Genomic DNA, 20,239 nt, shown 5'->3' on the forward strand with positions numbered 1-20,239 from the left:
TCTGTTCGCAGGAGCTGGGTTCTGAACCCCGGTGTCCTGGCCCCCTCCCAGCTTTGCTCATTCCATTCTGCCACCTCAGCCCTGCCTGCAGCGTCAGCCGGACGCCGTCCCCTGCACTGAGCCCTGGCCTGGACTCTCACACGGTGTTGCTGTGGGCCTGTCAAACAGCTGCCCCTGCCCTCCCCAGAGGTGGCTGCATTGCAGCGGTGAAGAGTAAAACTGATTAACAACATAGACGTGGCTGCCCCATTGCAAAGCCCTTTGTGTTCTCGCCGGGCCTGGGGGGCTGCAGAATCGGCCGATCGGTGCCCAGCGTCTGCGACAGGGCTCACGCATCGCCCCTTGGCTCAGATCCTCGCTCACACCGAATGTCTCTGTCACCCAGCCGGTGCTTTTCCCCGGCTCTGGTTTCACACCTCCCGTTCACACACAGACGAGCTGGACCAGATCCTCCAGCCACTGAACTCAGCTCCCCTGGGACACTGCCGTCACTGGCAGCAGGGTGGGGCCTGTTCTCCCGGGGGGAATGTAAGAAAAGAAAATGAGGATATCTCACCCACACCCCTGGGGCTCTAGCCCCTGATACACCCACCCCCCCACACACACTGGAGCTCTGCCCTCCACACCTCAGGCGCTCTGACCCCACTCCAGCCCTACACACACACACACACACACACACACACACACACACACACCCTGGGGCTCTGCCCTCCACACCTCAGGCGCTCTGACCCACTCCAGCCCTACACACACACACACACACACACACACACACACACACACCCTGGGGCTCTGCCCTCCACACTTCAGGCGCTCTGACCCCACTCCAGCCCTACACACAGACACACACAGACACACACACGCACACCCTGGGGCTCTGGCCCCTGATACACACACACACACTCTAGGGCTCTGCCCTCCACACCTCAGGCACTCTGACCCCACTCCAGCCCTACACACACACACACACACACACACACACACACCCTGAGGCTCTGCCCTCCACATCTCAGGCGCTCTGACCCCACTCCAGCCCCACACACACACACATACACACACACACACACCCTGAGGCTCTGCCCTCCACACCTCAGGCACTCTGACCCCACTCCAGCCCTACACACAGACACACACACACACCCTGGGGCTCTGCCCACCAGCCGGGAGCTCCCATTTGCACTAGGTTTTCCTTTCTTGTCTTTTTGCTCTCAAAGACTCCCCGGCGCGGCCAGCTGAGTCACCCGGCCCCGCCCTGGGCACCTGCCTTCACTTGGCTCTGAGCCGCTTTGCGGTGGGGGGGAGGTGAGAGGAGGGAGGGTGGGGCTGTGGCATCTGCTCACTGTCCGGGGGGCAGCCCCACCCATCCCAGGCATGGACGGAGGGGGGCACAGGCGCGGTGCCCAACAGGCTCTGGTTACCCAGGGTGAAATTAGGGGTGTCATACCAGTGCCAGGTGGGTAAGCCCGCTGGGTGGGGTTTGCAACAAAAGAACCGTCAACCCCAGCCTGCAAATATCCCTTGTGTTGCCCCTCAATCCTTCCCCCCAGCCATCCCGCCCCTCAGCCCCCTGCAATCCCACCCCTCGGCCCCCCATGATCCCGAGGGACTAAAGCTGATCTGCCTGTTTTTCCACTCAGGCCTGAGGCAGACACCTCTTCAGGGACAGACTGTAGGGACACCCCGCTCTGCTCCTGGGGTCAGCTCCTGACACCCCAGCTGGGGGCAGATGGGCTACGTGGGACCAACCGAGATTTGAACTCAGGTTGCTGTACACCATGGGCACAGACAGCCCCCCAGGAACAGCCAGCCCCCCCCAGCACCAGGCGTTCGCCCACCTCCCAGACCAAGAATCCCTCACCCCAGCCCAGCAGATGAAGGGCAGACAGAGACGTTTAATGCCCAGTTCTTGGACAGAAGGACTAGAAGCCAGATATGAGTCAGCTGTGTGTCCTTGTTGCCAAGAAGAATAACGGCATTTTGGGCTGCATTAGTAGGAGCATTGCCAGCAGATCGAGGGACGTAATCATTCCCCTCTATTCGGCACTAGGGAGGCCACGCCTGGAGTATTGCGTCCAGTTTTGGTCTCCCCAGTACAGAAGGGACGTGGCCAGACTGGAGACAGACCAGCGGAGGGCAACGAAAATGATTAGGGGGCTGGGGCACATGACTTATGAGGAGAGGCTGAGGGAACTGGGATTGTTTAGTCTGCAGAAGAGAAGGATGAGGGGGGATTTGATAGCTGCTTTCAACTACCTGAAGGGGTGTCCCAGAGAGGATGGATCTAGACTGCTCTCAGTGGTACCAGATGACAGAACAAGGAGCAACAGTCTCAAGTTGCAGTGGGGGAGGTTAAACTGGATATTAGGAAACACTGTTTCACTAGGAGGGTGGTGAAGCACTGGAATGGGTTACCCAGGGAGGTGGTGGGATCTCCATCCTTAGAGGTTTTTAAGGTCAGGCTTGACAAAGCCCTGGCTGGGATGATTTAGTTGGGATTGGTCCTGCTTTGAGCAGGGGTTGGACTAGATGCCTCCTGAGGTCCCTTCCAACCCTGATCTTCTATGATTGTGTCATTCTAAGGACTCGCTGCTGCCGCGACTGCACGTCCCAGGGGACCCGCTGCTGCCCGGCTGGTGCTGCCCGTTCCCAGGGATCCAGGCGTGGCAGCTGGCACCAGGGCAGCATCTCCTCCCTGTGCAGAAGGTTCCTCTGTGTTGCTTGCTCCTAAGATGCACTGGGAAATGATGCCACTGGACACCCCCCACCTGAGACATCACCCCCCCTAGAGCCACGGGGGATGCTGCCCATCAGCCACTGGGCCCAAGGCAGCGAGCCTCCGGGCCTCTGCTCCCTCTGCAGCCATGTGGGGGCTTGTTTGTCGGTATCTCACCCCCCAACAACCTTCGCCCCAGCACCAGGCTCAGCAGGAATATCCTGGGGGCTGCCCCGTACTGGGACGGGAGAGGCCACAGGACCCCAACCCTAATCCCAGCTCTGCCACTCCTGTGCCCCCTCTGTGCCTCGGGGTGACAATACTGTGGGGGCACGGGGAGGTTGTGAAGATGAATTAGCAGAGAGAGGCAGACCCCAGGCCTGCTTTGCAACGCTACCCCCACCCCCACAGGGCCAGACTGCCCCAGCTCGGCCCCCCGTTAGCCAAAGCCCACGGGCCCGGACGTCTCTCTGTTGACTCCAACTGGCATCACGGGGCCCGGGGTTTATTACAGGTGCTCGGGGCTGGGGGGGTCAGTGCACAGGGCCTTGGGGGCAGCTGCGCCCGCTCTGAGCCCCTGCGCATGGCGGGGACTGGCCTGCCGAGCTCACGGCTGGTGCTAGTGTTTGCTGACACCTAGTGGTGGCACTAGAGCAAGGCAGGAGTTCGATTTAATAGTGCACCAGTCGTGTGTGCGTGTGAGCGAGCTAGCGAGACCCACTGCTGCCCTCTGCTGGATGGGATCAGAACTGTCCATCCTTACGTCATAGCCCCTATGCTGCCAGCAACAGATGGAAAGTCTCCATTAGCTCACGCGGCAGGGCCCTGGCTTTTAGAGCTGGGGTTGTGGGTTTGGTTTCCGGGGTGCCCCGTGCGCACTGCACAGTGCCAGCCCAGCCGACTGTGGAGTCTCTGTGGCTTTGCGAGGCCCCTGAGGGTTGAGTCCTGCCGATAGAGAGGAGCCAGGGCCACACTGCCTGGAGGTGCAGAGCTACATATCTGAGTCCAGGCCAGGAGTCAGGTCATGGTGACACACTGGGTGCTGCAGGCTGGGGGGCAGAGGGGATCACAGGGCCTGCCTGCGCCCTGCCTCTCCCAACTCAGCCCCAAGGGCCAGGCCGACAGAAAGCTCCAAGACCAGGCCCTTCTCTCGTGGCAGGAGATATTTAGGCCCTGGCTGTCCCTGGCCTGGTTGTGACCCCCCCCTTAGGGTCCCCCTCTGTGCCAAAGCCTCCACATCCTTCCCTGGGGGGACAGAGCACAAGCCCCCCAGAATCAACCACTCTTGTTTAGATCCCTCCCCAAGGCACCAGGTCCCTCCCATCCCAGTAGGGTGACCAGGTAGCAAGAGAGAAAAAATTGGAAGGGGTGGGGGGTAATAGGAGCCTCTAAATATCGGGACTGTCCCTATGAAGGCGGGACATCTGGTCACCCTACCTCCTAGCCCCTCTCTGTGGGCAGGAGCCGGCAGGTGCTTCACCCTGGGGATCCAGCCCCCTAGACTCTGTGTTTCCACACATCCAAATATTCAGCGGAGGGCTCTTCAGTCCAGTGGAGGAAGGTCTAACCCGACCCAGCGGCTGGAAGCGGAAGCCAGCTGACTCCAGGCTGGAAACAGGCCAGACGTGTTTAAGAGGGAGGTCACTACAATTTACCGAGGTTTGTGGTCGAGTCTCCATCGCTGGCCATGTTCAAATCAAGATGGGCTGGTTTTAGCAGCTCTGCACTGGGAATTCTGGTGAGGCCGTTTTCTGGCCTGGCCTAGGCAGCTGCCTGGTCTCCGTGGGGTGAGAGCCAGGCTGCAGAGCCCCTTTGGCAGCAGGGCAGGGTGCGGTCTCGCCCTGCTTCCAGCTGAGGGGTTCTCCGGCACAGCTGGTCAGGGACACGGTGGCCCTGGGCTGATGGTGACGTTCTCCAACCTTGTGGGCTCGCTAACACCCTGGCATGGCACTGTGAGCTCCTCGCCCGCCCGGGGGAAGACAGAGCCCTGGCACGAAGGATGCAGACACCGATCCCACTGCAAACTTTATTGTTATGAATTTCACAGTCTGGCTCGTGCACCAGCCCCCGGGGGCATTAGGGAAGATCAGGCGAGCCCCATGGGCCCCACAGAACTGTCACGATGCTCAGCAAAGGGGAAGGACAGGATTCTTACCAGCTCGGACGGGTTGATTTCTAACCAGCACAGGGGCTGGAATCCAGAGCCAGACAGGTCTGGGAATGGGACCCATTCAAGTCGTAGATGGGGGTCAATGCCCTGGAACCCCACCTGGGGGGCGGCCCGGGGGCGCTGCAGGGAAGGCACTGAGGGCAGAGTTTGGCACAATGGGTCTAAGAAGGAGAATCACCAAGGGGCTGCATCCCTCCCTCGCCCAGCCTGGGCCTAGACCCCCAGCCAGGCCCACGGGGCTTCTACGCACAGAGTGAGGACATGACGCGGCAGGAGACAGGCACGGCTGAGAACCTGGCTTGTCCCACTCGGGGCCTGGGAGGGGCGCAGGGGGGGATTTCACCCCTCCCTGCCAGCACAGGTCTCTCCAGCATGGGGCCAGGCAAGGCTCAGCGCTTAGGGTTCAAACCAGCACAGCCTCCTAAGAGCGAGAGAAGAAAGGGGCCTCGTCCCAGCCCTGCAGGACCCCGGTACACCTGCACTGCGAACCCTGCACAGGTGGTGGGGCCTTCCCCCCAAGGGGTTAGCCCAGCCCCAGAGCCAACCCCGGGGCGTTTGGTGCCAGGGCTGCTAGGTCAATATGGAATCAGCGAGCTACAGGGGGAGCCCGGGAAAAGCAGCAACCAGGCTGTAACTGACTGGCGTGTGCATGTGTGTGTCTGCGTGTGTTCCTGCAACCCCCCTTCTTGTTGGGACAATGCGGACCTGCTTTCTTGGCACGTCAGACCCACTACAGCATGTGTCACATAAGCCCAGTGCTGCAGAGAGCCACAGGCGATTCTCCTCCATCAGCTATGGCTCTGTGACTGCCAGCAGCATTGGCCCCGGTCAGGGATGAGGGTCCAGGAGGCCACGGATCTGCCACGTGACGCAGCAGGCGGCTTGCTAACAAGGCCAGGAGGATGGTATCTCTGCTGCCCTGTGGGCCGGCCCCGCAGTGGGCGGGAGGGGTGAACGAGCACTGGCTGGGGGTGGGGAGGTGACTGATGGAGAGGGGCTGAGCCCCAGCTGGAAGGAGATCTGCTCTCCCTGGGAGGAGCCAGCCTCAGGGGCGCCGTGGGGGGCAAGGGATCACACATGGCCCAGGGAGAAGCAGCAAAGGGAAAGCTCTGAGCTGGGGGCCAGGGAGGGTTTGGGGGGCTGCCGGCACCCTGGGGCCGCGCTACTTGGTGAACTTGGTGCCATGTTCCTGCTGGCGGATGAGGCAGGCGATGGGGCTGGCGATGCCGCCGATCAGGGTCCAGTACTCATCGAAGCTGATCAGCCCGTCCTTGTTCTCATCCAGGTCACAGATGAGCTTGTCAGCCGCACGCTTGTTTCCGGTGTCCTGGGAAGAGAGCGCGGAGCTGTTCAAACGCCAGGAGGGGCTGGGGAGCCTGGGGGGCAGCACTCGCTGGCCTGGCGTCTCAGTCAGCCGCTGCCGGGGTACCCCCACCCCCGCCATGGGGCAGGGAGCTCAGCACTGGAGCTCGGTCACCAAGGTCCCGCCTCAGGCTGCCAGCAAGGAGGCTGGCTGGGGACAGCGTGAGGTAGTCTTGAGTTCACACTCACACACTAGAGTTACCTGTGGCAGGGCCTCGTGCTTCCCTTGGGCTCACACTCACACACTAGAGTTACCCGTGGCAGGGCCTCGTGCTTCCCGTGGGCTCACACTCACACACTAGGGTTCCCCGTGGCATTGCTGGGTGCTGCCTGTGGGCTCACACTCACACACTAGGGTTCCCCGTGGCATGGCTGGGCGCTGCCCGTGGGCTCACACTCACACACTAGGGTTCCCCGTGGCATGGTTGGGCGCTGCCCGTGGGCTCACACTCACACACTAGGGTTCCCCGTGGCATGGCTGGGCGCTGCCCATGGGCTCACACTCACACACTAGGGTTCCCCGTGGCATGGCTGGGCGCTGCCCGTGGGCTCACACTCACACACTAGGGTTCCCCGTGGCATGGCTAAGCGCTGCCCGTGGGCTCACACTCACACACTAGAGTTCCCCATGGCATGGCTGGGCGCTGCCCGTGGGCTCACACTCACACACTAGGGTTCCCCGTGGCATGGCTGGGCGCTGCCCGTGGGCTCACACTCACACATTAGGGTTCCCCGTGGCATGGCTGAGTGCTGCCTGTGGGCTCACACTGACACACTAGGGTTCCCCGTGACAGGGCCTCGTGCTGCCCGTGGGCTCACACTCACACACTAGAGTTCCCCGTGGCATGGCTGGGCGCTGCCCGTGGGCTCACACTCACACACTAGGGTTCCCCGTGGCATGGCTGGGCGCTTCCCGTGGGCTCACACTCACACACTAGGGTTCCCCGTGGCATGGCTGAGTGCTGCCCGTGGGCTCACACATACACTAGGGTTCCCCGTGACAGGGCCTCGTGCTGCCCGTGGGCTCACACTCACACACTAGGGTTCCCCGTGGCATGGCTGGGTGCTGCCCGTGGGCTCACACTCACACACCAGGGTTCCCCGTGGCATGGCTGAGTGCTGCCCGTGGGCTCACACTCACACACTAGGGTTCCCCGTGACAGGGCCTCGTGCTGCCCGTGGGCTCACACTCACACACCAGGGTTCCCCGTGGCATGGCTGGGCGCTGCCCGTGGGCTCACACTCACACACTAGGGTTCCCCGTGGCATTGCTGGGCACTGCCTGTGGGCTCACACTCACACATTAGGGTTCCCCGTGGCATGGCTGGGTGCTGCCCATGGGCTCACACTCACACACCAGGGTTCCCCGTGGCATGGCTGAGTGCTGCCCGTGGGCTCACACTCATACACTAGGGTTCCCCGTGACAGGGCCTCGTGCTGCCCATGGGCTCACACTCACACACTAGGGTTCCCCGTGACAGGGCCTCGTGCTGCCCATGGGCTCACACTCACACACTAGGGTTCCCCGTGGCATGGCTGGGTGCTGCCCGTGGGCTCACACTCACACACTAGGGTTCCCCGTGGCATGGCTGGGTGCTGCCCATGGGCTCACACTCACACACCAGGGTTCCCCGTGGCATGGCTGAGTGCTGCCCGTGGGCTCACACTCACACACTAGGGTTCCCCGTGGCATGGCTGGGTGCTGCCCGTGGGCTCACACTCACACACCAGGGTTCCCCGTGGCATGGCTGGGTGCTGCCCGTGGGCTCACACTCACACACCAGGGTTCCCCGTGGCATGGCTGGGCGCTGCCCATGGGCTCACGCTCCCCATTAACACCCTCCGGTCTCACCGTCAGCATGTGGTTGAGCTCCCGGCTCAGCATCTTCCGGAAATCCTTCTTGCTGATGCGTCGGGGTTTCTTACAGCACCCGCTGGCGTATTTGTCATAGTTCTTCACCAGCACGTGGAGGGCCCATTCCAGCTCCGACGACTCACCCGACATCTCTGTCCCCTTAGTCCCTGCAACGGTAACAGAGCCGATGCCTGAGCAGGGCAGTGGGGGGCTCGTTGTCCCAGCGCCGGTGCAGCCAGGTGTTAGCACCAGCCCATGCTGCCTGGTGGGCACCGGTCACCTGCTGGGAAAGGCTGGGTGCCGCAGACTCTGCCAGTGACCCCACTTCTATGCAGCAATGAACGCAGGGCTCTGATTTCCAGGGGGGCCCTGTGAGAGTTCACCTGCTCTGGGCCAACTCTGATCTCAGTTCACCCTGGCCTATCCCTGGTCAATATCCCCCTGTATACGGCCCATAGGCTCTCAGTGCTGCAGGGCTCGCTATAGTATGGGCTGTATACAGGATGTGTGCCCTGGATGTGTGCCCAGAAGCTGTGCAGCAGGGGAGCTGTGCCAAGCACCCCTGGCAGTAGGAGCTGGTCCCCTTAAAGCACGGCAAATCCAGTGTGTGACCCGGTCATTACAGGTTGAATATGGACTCGGGGATTTCGGAAGGGGGTGCAGGGATGGACTGTACAGACGTTAGTTGGGGGGCTGCTGCAGGCACTGGTGGGGACAGATTGGAGGATGTGGGAGACTCTCGGAGGGAACAGGGGGTGGGAGGCGCCGAGCCAGGTGGAGGTTTGAAGGGGAGAATGGGGCAGGGAGAGGGAAGCAGAGAAGCCAGGTCCAAGCAGTAGGAGAAAGTGCAGTCCCCCTCCGCTGCTGCTCCCAGTGAAGACCCTGGTAAATCCAGCATTGCTGGTGTCAGGACGGCGGCTCGGCCTGGGAGCAGAGCCTCTCTCGGGTCACTGCCTTTGTCTCCCCCTGCGCCACCGACAGATGCAGCCCTGGATGGCGCTAACGGGAGCAACAAGAGGGGTTCCTTTCATCCCCGTCCCGTCCCCTTGCCCCATCTCCGTCCAGCCCCGTGGCTGGGGCTGGCGTGTGAGCCACACCCCGAACCAGGGGGCAGCAAGAGCAGAGGGGCCTTGTACCCTTTCCCAGTGAGTCTGGTTCTCCTTAAGGGGAGAGATCCCAGCCCGAGCTGGGAGCAAGTGGGGAGCCATCTGGTTCCCGTGCGTTGATCTCTTGGCCCTGGAGCTGCGCTGCACCCGGGGCTCAACCAAAGGGCAAAAGGACAAGATGGGGCACGTCCGGGCATCAGGCCTGGAGGATCATTTCCATGGTGCCGAGCACAAAGATATAGCCAGGGAGAAACGGAGTTAGGGGCGGATCCAGCCTGGGAACTTGGCAACAAGGCTGGACCAACAATAGGGCCGCGAGCGAGCCGCTGGGGAACGAGCCAGCATCCCACGGTGAAATCACTGCTGCCAACACTTGCGAGTTTATCACAAGTCACCCAATATTTGATGTTTTCTTTCAAGTCCCAGCTCCTGGAGTCAGGAGATGATGTGTTAGCAGGCGTGTCATATGCAGGACACGGGAGGTCATAGTCCCGCTCTATTTGGCACTGGGGAGGCCTGAGCTGGGCACTGCACCCAGTTTGGGGCATCAAGCCTTAGGAAAGATGAGGAGAAACTGGAGAGAGTCCAGAGGAGAGCAGCAGAAATGAGCCGAGGTTGAGAAAATCTGATCCATGGGGAAAGGTTAGAAAACCTGGGCACTTTTAGTCTTGAGAAAAGCAGATGGGGAGGGGAGGCGGGGAACCTGAGAGCAGCCTGCACAGCTGTTATGGGCGTTACAGACAGGATGGCAATCAGTGGCTCTCCGAGTCCCCTGAAGGCAGGACAAGAGCAAATGGGCTGCATCTGCAGCAAGGGAGATGAAGGACAGAAAGGAACATGTAACCTAGGGAGGTGGTGGAACCCCTCGTCTCTGTAGGTTTTTAAGATCAGGCTGGAGAAACCTCTGCCAGGGCTGGTTCAGGTTTCCTTGGTCCTGCCTCAGGGTGGGAGCTGGTCTAGAGGCCTCGTGGGGGCCCGGCCAACCCTGCATTGCCAGGAGTCTATAATCAGTGCCAATTCCAGCCGTTTTCAGCTCTTGGGGTTGTACAGGAGAGTGGGACAATGTGCCTCGGAGGCACCCTAAAGGCTCCCATCCTGGAAAGTAAAGGGAAAAAACCCAGATGTTGCAGGGGAGGATTTTAATCTCGTAATTTTTAAGCCCATCTCATGGTTTTTGGCTGTTTCTGGTTGGCAGGACGGGGGAATTCTCCGGCCTGGGTTACGCAGGAGCTCAGGCTGGATTTTATTAACCTTCCCTTTGAGGTTTAGCATTTGATGCCGCGATCCGCGACTGGGGTTCTCTGGCTGGGGTCGTGCAGGTCACATGGGATAATCAAATGCTCCCTTGTGAATGGATCTATGAACTCCGCTGTGCCACAGCGCCTCCTCAGGCTGCAATGGAAACAACACGCTGAGTGAACGTACAGCTCCCAACCCCGGCAGCTGTCTGGCTCCTCCCCTCTCCTGCCACTCCCACCTCCTTTCCCCCAGGGTCCTGCCTCCTCCCAGCTGCAGACGATAACAATAATTACTCGACTGGCGTAACCTGCTGCCCATCTCTCATCTGAAAGGAATGAGGCTGATTCCCAGCGGATCAGAGATGGCGGAGAAGAAGGAGGAGGCGACGATGCAATGGGCTGTAATTACCCACCGGCCCTTGTCTTGCCACACCTCCCTGGGTGGCATCCCACTGGCAATTCCTCATGTCAAAACCCTCCCAGCTGGAACCCCTAGCCCAGTGACATGGCACGAGGCAGGGCAGGGGATGAGGCAACCTGATTGCACGGGGGAAGAGGGACCCGCCCAGGGAATTGCAGCCCTGACACAGCCCCATTGCAGCCAGCGGCGCCACCCCTGCGTGTGCAGGGCGAGGGGCCAAAGCCACCGGAGACCCAGCTCCTCTCTAGACACCAGCTCACCAAAGGAGAGCAGATCATGCAGGCAGGGGGAAGCCCGCCCTGCCCCTAGCTGGGCTGGGCTGGTTTGTCCTGCTATGTGGGGGGCGGGGGTGTTGCACCGGCCAGGCAGCGCAGCCTCTGTCCCCAGCAGATCAACGCCTTGGGTAGGACGCAGAGTCTAGTACAGGAGGTTTGTTACCTGCTGCTGCCAGGCAGCTCTCAGCTAGTCCTTTCACCTGCAAAACCCCAGCCTCAACTCGGTTCCCTCTGGGGGCAAAGCCGAGCACCCACTGGAGCTCCGCTCTGCCCGCTCCTCTGGAGCTTCTGGAGCCCGGGCACGTGCTGCACACTCAAGCCAACGGGCAGGGCTGCAGCGCTGTGGCCACATCCAGCATAGGATGTGCGGCAAGGGAAGTGCATCCTATTGTTTGCCTTTCCTCTTTCCTGCCCGCAGGCTGCCGCTGCCAGGGGCTGGCCTGCTCTGGCTAAGCGCTAGGCAGCGCACTGCCCGGGCAAAGGGGCGTGTGGCCATCTCATGCTGAGATCTGCCGGCTGGTGCCCACTGAGGATCTGCCCCCATGTCCCAGGGCCCGCTCCGGCCCTCACCTCACCCCTGTCACTCCATTGGCTTCAGTGGGTTTGCTGGGTTCGGCCAGAGCAGGACCCGACTCAGACGAACTGGGCCCAGGAAGGCGGCTAGGCCATTGCCTCTTCCCTGCTGGCACAAGGTGGTCCTCTCCCTCCCCGCTTCGCCTTGGTCTCGCTCCAAATGCCCCATGCGATGCACTCTGCTCTGGGAGGGAATCTGCCCTGGGCCCTGGGCCTCACCCCAGGACACGGCTCCAGGTGAAACACCTGCATTTCCCTTCACTCTGTTCCTAGGGCGCCTCTACCCAGGTGCCCAAGTGCCAGCTCCAGCCTGTTCCTGCCCATTACGTCCCCTCAGAGCCCCCAGGGGAGCTCCAGGTGAGGAAGGAAGGGACGGGGCTGGAGCACCGGACGCAAAGCCTGTATTGCAGGGGTCATGGTGCACCAGCAGCTGGCCACCCCCTGATGGGTGACAGACGGGGCAGGGTAGGAAGCTGTAACATCAGCCCCGCACCCAACAGGACAGGTCATGGGGACAGATGCCCAGGTCTGGGCTCAAGGTCTGGGCTAAGGGTCGGCTCTATCTTTGGGGCAGGGCTTGGAGGATCACATGCCAGCAGAGTGTGTTACGACACCCTCCATTCTCAGAGGAGAGCCACCCGCTGCTGCTCACAGCTAACGGGCTTTGATCCCCCAGCTCCCCCGGGCTTTGCGGGGAGAGGTTGGGGGTCAGTCCCAGCCACCGACCCACCCAGGAGTGTTGTGGCAGGAGCAGAGGAGATGCTGCTTTAGAAAACATTCCAGTGAGAGCATCCCATGTAGACCACTAGAGCACAGCCTGTTCTGGGGTCCCTGCACTTGCTCCCCAAGTGAGGTGCTCCACCCCAGAGCCTGCATCAGAGACACGGTCTGTTAGTGCTGGTCATTCTGCTGCATCTGCCAGAAGCTGAGAACGAGCAACAGGGGATGGATCACTTGGTGATTCCCTGTTCGGCTCATTCCCTCTGGGGCACCTGGTGTTGGCCACTGTCAGCAGACAGGACACTGGGCTGGATGGACCATTGGTCTGACCCAGTCTGGCCGTTCTCGTGTTCTTATTCGCCTCCTGTGCGTTTCTTTCTCTGTTGGCAGCTGTCCCTTGCTTGGGCTCAGATCTCTTCTTCTTCTCTGTTTGCACCAAACACCTGGGGCCAGATCCAGCACTGGTGTAAATCAGCATCCTTCCACGGAAGTCAAAGACCTGTAGCACCCTGGCTGAAGTCAAGGGAGATATGCTGATTTACACCAGCAGTCCATCTGGCCCCTGATCTTTTATCTTCTGCTTGTCCTTCTCGAGTCCCTATCTCCTTGCTCTCTGTTTCCCCAGCTCTGGTCACTCCTTCGAGGTCTCCAGTTGCCCTCAGCCACGGTGAGCCCTGCCCCCCAGCTCTCCTGAGCTGGCTTGGTGGCTTTCCAGTCCGGGCAGGCTCTTCCAGGAGGAACGTGATGAACTTTGGGCCAACACTGTCTCCGGATCTGAAGCTACATGCCAGGATCCCACTCATAAAGGCTTGGTGGACGTGTCCGCACCGCACAGGGCCTTCAGCAGCCAGAAGTGCCACATCTCGGGCTCCTCCTGGCAATGGTTTGATGCTCTGAACCCGATTAATCCAGCTGGGCAGGTGGGCCCTCAGCCAAACCGCCAGGCCTGACCAGAGCCTTCTGGGACCCCTCAAGTAACCAGCGCTCTTGCTGGAAGCAGGACTTTGTCAGTCTGAATTAGGCCCCCTGTTAGCCAGTCTTACCCAGTGGGCATTGCAGCTGGGCAGAGAAGTCCAGCTGTCACCTGGGTGTGGGCGTGGGGTGGGGGAGCTGACGACACTAGGCCCCTTGGCACAGTGCAGGGGACCCGAGCCAGGTTGCTGAACCTGCCTATGGCTGCGCCCATGTGTGGTGGCGTGGGGGCACCAGCCGGCAGCAGGAGAGCCATGTTAGCTGCCGGGGGCCGGGGGCAAGCAGCGAGGGTGAATGGATGCCAACAGGACGCAAAGAGATTCATGCTTCTGTGTGAATTCTGCAGGTGGCGTTGGTGGGAACCAGATCAGATAAGCAAGCCGGGACCTGCCGTTCCCCAGGGGAAGGCGGCCAGTTTCCCAACACCCCTTGTCTCGCCCTCTCCCTCCTGTGCCCGCCTCCCTGGCACCGCAGCTCTGTTCTGCCCGCTCTCTCTCCTTCACAGTCTGTGAGGGACCCAGCCCGGTACAGAGCCGCATCCGCTCACCCCAGGGCTGCGCTGCACAGACCTCAGCCCCCAAAAGTCCCCGGTGTCAGGGACGAGTCTGGATTTGGTCCCAGAGTTCCCGGCGTCCCACCCCACTCCCAGTCATACTGACTGACCCCAGAACCAAAGGGGCATGAGGCTGAGGGCACAGAGGAGGGGTCGCTGATGCTGCGATGCAGAGAATAGGAGGACCTGAGGCCCCTGCAATGGAAGGGAAGTGAGGGGGGAGAGAGACCCAGGTAATCCTGGGTGTCTCGATTGCTCATGGCAGCCTGCTCCTGGCCCCTAGCACCATCCCTCACCTCCCTCTCTCACTGCCTCTCACCCCAGTGTGCAGTGGGGAGCCAGGAGCCGCAGAGCCCCCCAGAGTCCCTCCTGGTTTTCACTTAGCACCTGCATGGCCGGGTGTGTAACTTGGGGAGAAGACAATGAATTCCCTTGGCTCCCTGGGCTCTGGCCGGGCCCGTGAGCTAAGCACTTTCCCGTTCCCACACGCTATTACAGCCATGGGATTATTGTGCGTTTCCATGCAGGCTCCCCCGTGGCAGGCCCATTTCTGGCTCATGATAATAAAGATCAGTAGTGAATAAGGAGAAGCTCTCGTTAGATTCTGCCCACCCAGTTGTTATCTCATTGTTGCCAGATCTATTGATCTATCATCTTCCCAACGACCTGTCTAGCTATCCTCAGACACACCCATCTCTCTCTCTCTCTGCATCCCACACCCAGCACCATGGGAGCTTAGCTTCCAGACACCCCTTCTCACTTTCTGTCTCTCCCCTTTACTCCTTCCTTCTCTCTCTGCCCCGTTCCTCATCTCAGACATCTCGTCTTCCCCACTGCTCAGGAGCAGGGCCCACTCCTGTCCATCCACAGCCCGCAGCAGCGTGCCAGGCCAGGCCGAGGGATCAGGCTTGCGGCCCCCCGGCTAGCTCTGTCAGACCAGCTGTGCATTTGGTGCTCTGAACTTGTGGCTCAGGCTGGCGCTCGGCCCCCAAAGCCCACCCTCCCCTTGGCCGCAGAGTCTCCAAAGCGCTGGTTCAACTCGGAGCTTGAGGCCGAGTCCCGCTAGCCCGGGGCGGCCAGGCTGGGCCGTGCAGATGTGCCGTCGAACCCTGCGCTGGCACGTCCTACTGCTATCGACAGGATGATTCACTGCGAGGCCTTTAATCAGGAAACAGGGCAAGAGCATTCCTTTTCCCGGCTCGCTCGGCCTGCTTACCTGCCATCCTCCCTTCCTCGTGCAGGAGCTGTCTGCCAAGAGCGGAGCTCACCGCGGGTCTGGCTCTCCCCTTCCGCCTGCTCCCGGATTTGCAGAGCAGGCAGGCTGAAGAATGTGCCTCCCACGCCTGCTCTATTCTGCGTACATATCGCGAGGCCTCGTCTTGGCTTTTAAAGAGACACAGCCCCACTTGGCAGAGGCTGACATTCCTGGGGTGTTTCTGCCTGGCTTCGGGGCTCGCCTCGGAAACGGCTTCAGGGATTCAACCGATTGCAAAACACAGGCCTGAGCGTCTGAGCAAGGCAAGCGCCTTCCCATGGGTGATGCACAGTATCGCTCACGTGAGGCCCAGAACACAGAGGTTGCATCAGCGTAACTTTCCGTGTGTGAACAGGGGGCAGATGCATTTCTCCCATCAGCGGTTGCCTGGCCCTAGATGGACGGATGCAACCTGTGCAGCTGTGGGGGTGGAGTTGCACTGATCTGGTGGCAAGACAGACATCTCCCACTGTAGAAAACAGACCCATGGGGCAACAGTGACTGCAGAAGAAAAGACAAGGTCCGACTGCTGTTAAGTCAACGATAAATTTCTGTTCACCTCAATGCAGGAAGCAAGAGATATTTCCCTAGGGCTGCCCATTGTCCTGGGTAAAGGACAGCTCAGTGGTTTGAGCATTGGCCTGCTAAACCCAGGGTTGTGAGTTCAATCCTTGAGGGGGCCATTTAGGGAAATGGGGTCAAAATCTGTCTGAGGATTGGTCCTGGTCTGAGCAGGGGGTTGGACTAGATACCTCCTGAGGTCCCTTCCAACCCTGTTATTCTATGATTCTACTCTGGGCCCTGGCCATGATGGGTGCTTGGTGCTCCAGAGGAAAGCAAGGAAACCTCACAGTCAGAAGGGGTGGGTCAGGTTCCAATCCCAGTAACAGAGAGGTGAATCAGAGTAACACCACTGACTTCAGCAGAACTAGGGCCAGAGTCTCACCCCAGTTACACCAATGTAAACTTGAGGCAACGCCATCCAGCTTAGGGGCATCGTGCATCAAATTCACCCAGGTGAAACTGGAGCAACTCAGTTTGCAACAGTGGAATCCCTCTGAATTCATACCAGCCCCAGCTGAAGCCCTGCTCCCCCAAACCAGCTAAGCCAGACAAACCATGAGTCCAGGCCTTTTCAGCGCTGGCCATTAGGCAGTTTACAAATCAAAGACTCTCGGTGCGTTTGAGTGCCTCTTGGCTGGCATCCACGCTCACAGACTTGCCTCTGTAATTAAACACGTATAGTAAGTTGTGTCCCTTCGCACGTCTGCTTTAGAAACGCCAGAGATGAGACACAGAGGTTAGATGGGGGAATTTCTGCTGAGATGCAAATTTGTGGTTACAAACTGGGCCACTTGGGTAAAAATACCAGGCTATTAAACGAGGGAAAAAACAGATTTTGTTAGTGCAACATCTTCCCAGATATTTTTGTGTGACATAAGTTTTAAAGGAGCAAAAGCTCATCGTCCTCTGAATGTGCCATCCTATTCATGCACTATACCCCAGAAGGGCAGAAATCCTGTCCTGATCCCTCCAGGCAAGCAGTTCACGCCCTAAATCATGAGCTGTCATTACTCCTCTGTCATTGGCAGTGTCATAACTGCATCCAGCCCTTTATTTTAAAAGCCAGCCCGGGGTGGGTGTGCTCAGAGTAGCTGCATATGCAATAACTTTCCCAGCCAGCTGGTTGTCCACTGAGAGAACTTTTCTCCCTGCTGACCCAATCCACTCGCATCAGCTGGAAGGGTCAAAACCGGCTTTGGATTCTCCTCAGCGGCCGCTGACATGAAGTGAATTCAGTGAGGCGCCGGGGGTCTGCCTGCATGGAGCAGTTTGCCGAGCTGGGTTCTTGGGGCGCCCTAATCAAGCCACCAAGGGCCAGATGTTCTCAGGCCTTGGGCCCTGATGCATCTGGGCCTGGGACCCCCAGCCTGCACCCAAGTACAAGCTGACCCCTAAGGGACAGGCTTTTCAGGCCTGCGAGGGCCCACACACATACACACTCCAGCTGAAGTCAAGGGGAGCTACAGATGCTCTGTACCCAGCTCTGAGAGGCAGGGGATCCATTAGTGCTCAGATAGCACCTACCTCCACGGGGCCCCAATCCCCAGTTGTCGCCTCTTGGAAAAGCTACTGCAGTCCAAAGAGTAAGAAGAATTAAGCAGGCCCTTGCCATCAGTTGCCTCAGTGACCACAACAGGTTAAGGGCAACTTCCTGAGAGCTCCTGGCAAGGCTGTAGGTGAAGCTAAGGGCAGGTTCTCCTAGGGAAGTGGAATTGTTATTAGCATCCATGGGGCCCTCGTCAGAGACCAGCACCCCGTTGTGTGAGGTGCTGTACAAGCACCGACTCTGTGTTTCTCCAGAGGACGGTGAGTGCAGAATGACAAACGTTCTCCCCATGCTGGGAGCCGGGGCCATGGAAAGGCACGAGAGCCGCACACGAACACACAGCAGACAGCCATTGCCACGACCACTCAGCACACCGAAGTGTCCAGATACGACAGGAGCGGAGAACCACAGCTGACTCACCGGGATGTATTGCTTGCCCCATGAGGGCCTCATCTTCCATCCCAGGGTCTCCAAAGACTTTCCAAATGTTTCTCACTGACCGCTCCTGGGGCAGGTGACAATCGCTGGCACCGTTCCTGGAGCCGTTCACGGAGAAATAACTTCTAAGTAAGGGTATGGCTACATTTGGAATTTCAAAGCGCTGCCCCGGCAGCGCTGCGGGAGCACTGCCGCGGCAGCGCTTTGAAGTGTGAGTGTAGTCAGAGCGGCAGCGCTGGGAGAGAGCTCTCCCAGCGCTGCATGTAAACCACATCCCTTACGGGTGTAGCGTGCAGCGCTGGGAGCCGCGCTCCCAGCGCTGCTGCCCTGATTACACTGACGCTTTACAGCGCTGTATCTTGCAGCACTCAGGGGGGTGTTTTTTCACACCCCAGTTGCAGCGCTGTAAAGTATGAGTGTAGCCAAGGCCTAAGTGGCTGACCCAGGAATAGAATCCAGGAGCCCTGGCTGCTGGTCCCCTGCTCTATCCGTTACACCACTCTCCCCTCCCAGAGTTGGGAACAGAACCCAGGCGTCCGGGATCCCACTTCCCCCTCTTCCTTCTCTAACCATTTGGCACGGAGAGTGGGGGGATACAAGGCCCTGCACCCCCGGCTTCCTGAGATTCACCAGGACTCTCAGCCAGCCAGTAACACAGAAGGTTTATTTCGACAACAGGAACACAGTCCAAGACAGGTCTTGCAGGCACAGACAACAGGACCCCCTTTAGTTAGATCCATCTGGGGCCCCCAGAGAGGCCACATCCCCGTTGGGAAGCCCAAGCCCCGTCAGGGAACCCCTCTCCATTTCCAGCCAGCTTCAACTGAAACCCTCTCCAGCCCCTCCTCTCTGGGCTTTTTCTCTTCCCCGGGCCAGGAGGTCACCTGATCTTTGTCTCCAACACCTTCAGCTGGCACCTTTGCAGGGGAGAGGCCCAGACCATCAGCTGCTAGGAGACAGAGTGCCAGACATTTAGGTGCACTGGCCCTTTGCTCTGCAGGAACCATGCACCCTTCTCCCACCACCTGGATACTTAAGAACTGCCATGGGGACACTGAGGCACCAACACCGTATTCAGAGAAAACATTAAGAACATTCCCAGTTCGTCACACCATTTGGCACTAGTGTAAATGATGGATTCTCTGTAGCATGAAGCCTTTCAGTCATGAGCTGAGAACTTCAGTAACTGAGCCAGAGTTTCTGGGTCTATTACAGGAGTGGGTGGGTGAGATTCTCTGGCCTGCAACATGCAGGAAGTCAAACCAGATGTTCGTGATGGTTCCTTGTGACCCTTCAAGTCTATGAGACATGTTTCTTGTCTATGTAATTAAAGATTCCCCACACCCTTCCGTTTTAATTTCCATTGATTTATTGTCATGGTAGCAACAATAAATATTCCTTCGCATTGTGAAATGTGCCCCCCGGGAGAGAACAGTCACACACAGCCTGTTCCAGGTGAACTGGGTCACTACACCCATTCACATGCTGCCGGCGCACCCGACACAGGTGTGACCTGCCAACCTTTCCCCAACCGCCTTGGGCCCTCCCAAGTGCTCCAGGCAGGGCCCAAAGAGTTGCCTCTCCACTGGGGCGGCTTTCTGTTGTATTGGCATTGGCAAATAATGTGAATATAGTGACTCAACCCCACTTCCTGCAAACTCCACTCCCCCCTCAAGTGTCCAGCCCCCGAAGTCTGATCTGCGAAAACACCCATCAGTCAGTCGTGCAATGGAAGGGTTTACATGAGACCACAAGGGAAGGGGGAGCTCGCCCAAGGTGTGGTTCAGAGGGCGAAGGAGGGTGTCTCGGTGGGATCTCAAACCAGACAGCCAAGGGGACGGGGATGTTCCCCACCCAGACGCAGTCGGAGTGGCACTGCCCTTCCACAACCTCATTTTGCTGCCAGGGGCCCCATCCTGGATTCCTCCTGCTCCCCGCAAACACCAGTGAGGGGGTGGGAGCTGTGGCAGAGGCCCACCCCCCGGTTGCCTCAGAGAGCTGATGGCAGATGCCAGGCACTTCGTTGGCTCTGGGCCCCGTGTGGGGAGAGTCGCGCCCCCTGAATTCCACCCAGGATGTGAATGAACCTGAGACATGGCCCCTCCGCTGGGCTCCATGCTGAGAACGTGCAAAGCACCAGGCATTACACAGCTCCCCCCTCCAATGGCCGCAACCCGGGACTGGGCTTCACCAGAAACTCGGCTCCCAGCCCCACCTCAGAACGCAGCCCCCGGGGCCTGAACCTCGCTCACCCCCAGCTTGGAACTCGGGCCCCTGGGCTTGGTTTGGAAGATGAGAGCTAGGCCCCAGGGTCGCCCATCCCAGCTCGAGTCCCAGACCCCCGTCCCAGCTCAGGCCCAGACCCTCCCCACCCGGTCCCAATTCAGGCCCCAAGTTCCCCCCCAGCTCGGGTCCCAGACCCCCGGCCCAGCTCAGGCCCAGACCCTCCCCCACCCCCGGCCCAGCTCAGGCCCCAAG

The 20,239-nt window shown here is 59.7% G+C and overlaps 1 protein-coding gene across 2 annotated transcripts; it reads right to left on the reverse strand.

Moving 5' to 3' along the window:
- Positions 1-4,731: 4,731 nt before the first annotated feature.
- S100A16 (S100 calcium binding protein A16) lies at positions 4,732-15,308 on the reverse strand. Of its 2 annotated transcripts, none has more exons than XM_050931040.1 (3): positions 15,175-15,308; positions 8,098-8,267; positions 4,732-6,210 (listed from the first exon to the last, which is right to left on the reverse strand). In XM_050931040.1, exons 1-3 carry the CDS (start codon positions 15,179-15,181, stop codon positions 6,046-6,048), a joined length of 342 nt encoding a protein of 113 aa, XP_050786997.1. In that variant the 5' UTR covers positions 15,182-15,308; the 3' UTR covers positions 4,732-6,045. The 2 variants fall into 2 exon arrangements, with proteins under 2 accessions (XP_050786997.1, XP_050786998.1); XM_050931041.1 differs by lacking the exon at positions 15,175-15,308 and adding an exon at positions 11,304-11,427.
- Between the last annotated feature and the right edge of the window lie 4,931 nt (positions 15,309-20,239).

This window comes from Gopherus flavomarginatus, chromosome 20 (assembly GCF_025201925.1).
Source record: "Gopherus flavomarginatus isolate rGopFla2 chromosome 20, rGopFla2.mat.asm, whole genome shotgun sequence".
Classification (NCBI taxonomy): Eukaryota; Metazoa; Chordata; order Testudines; family Testudinidae; genus Gopherus; species Gopherus flavomarginatus.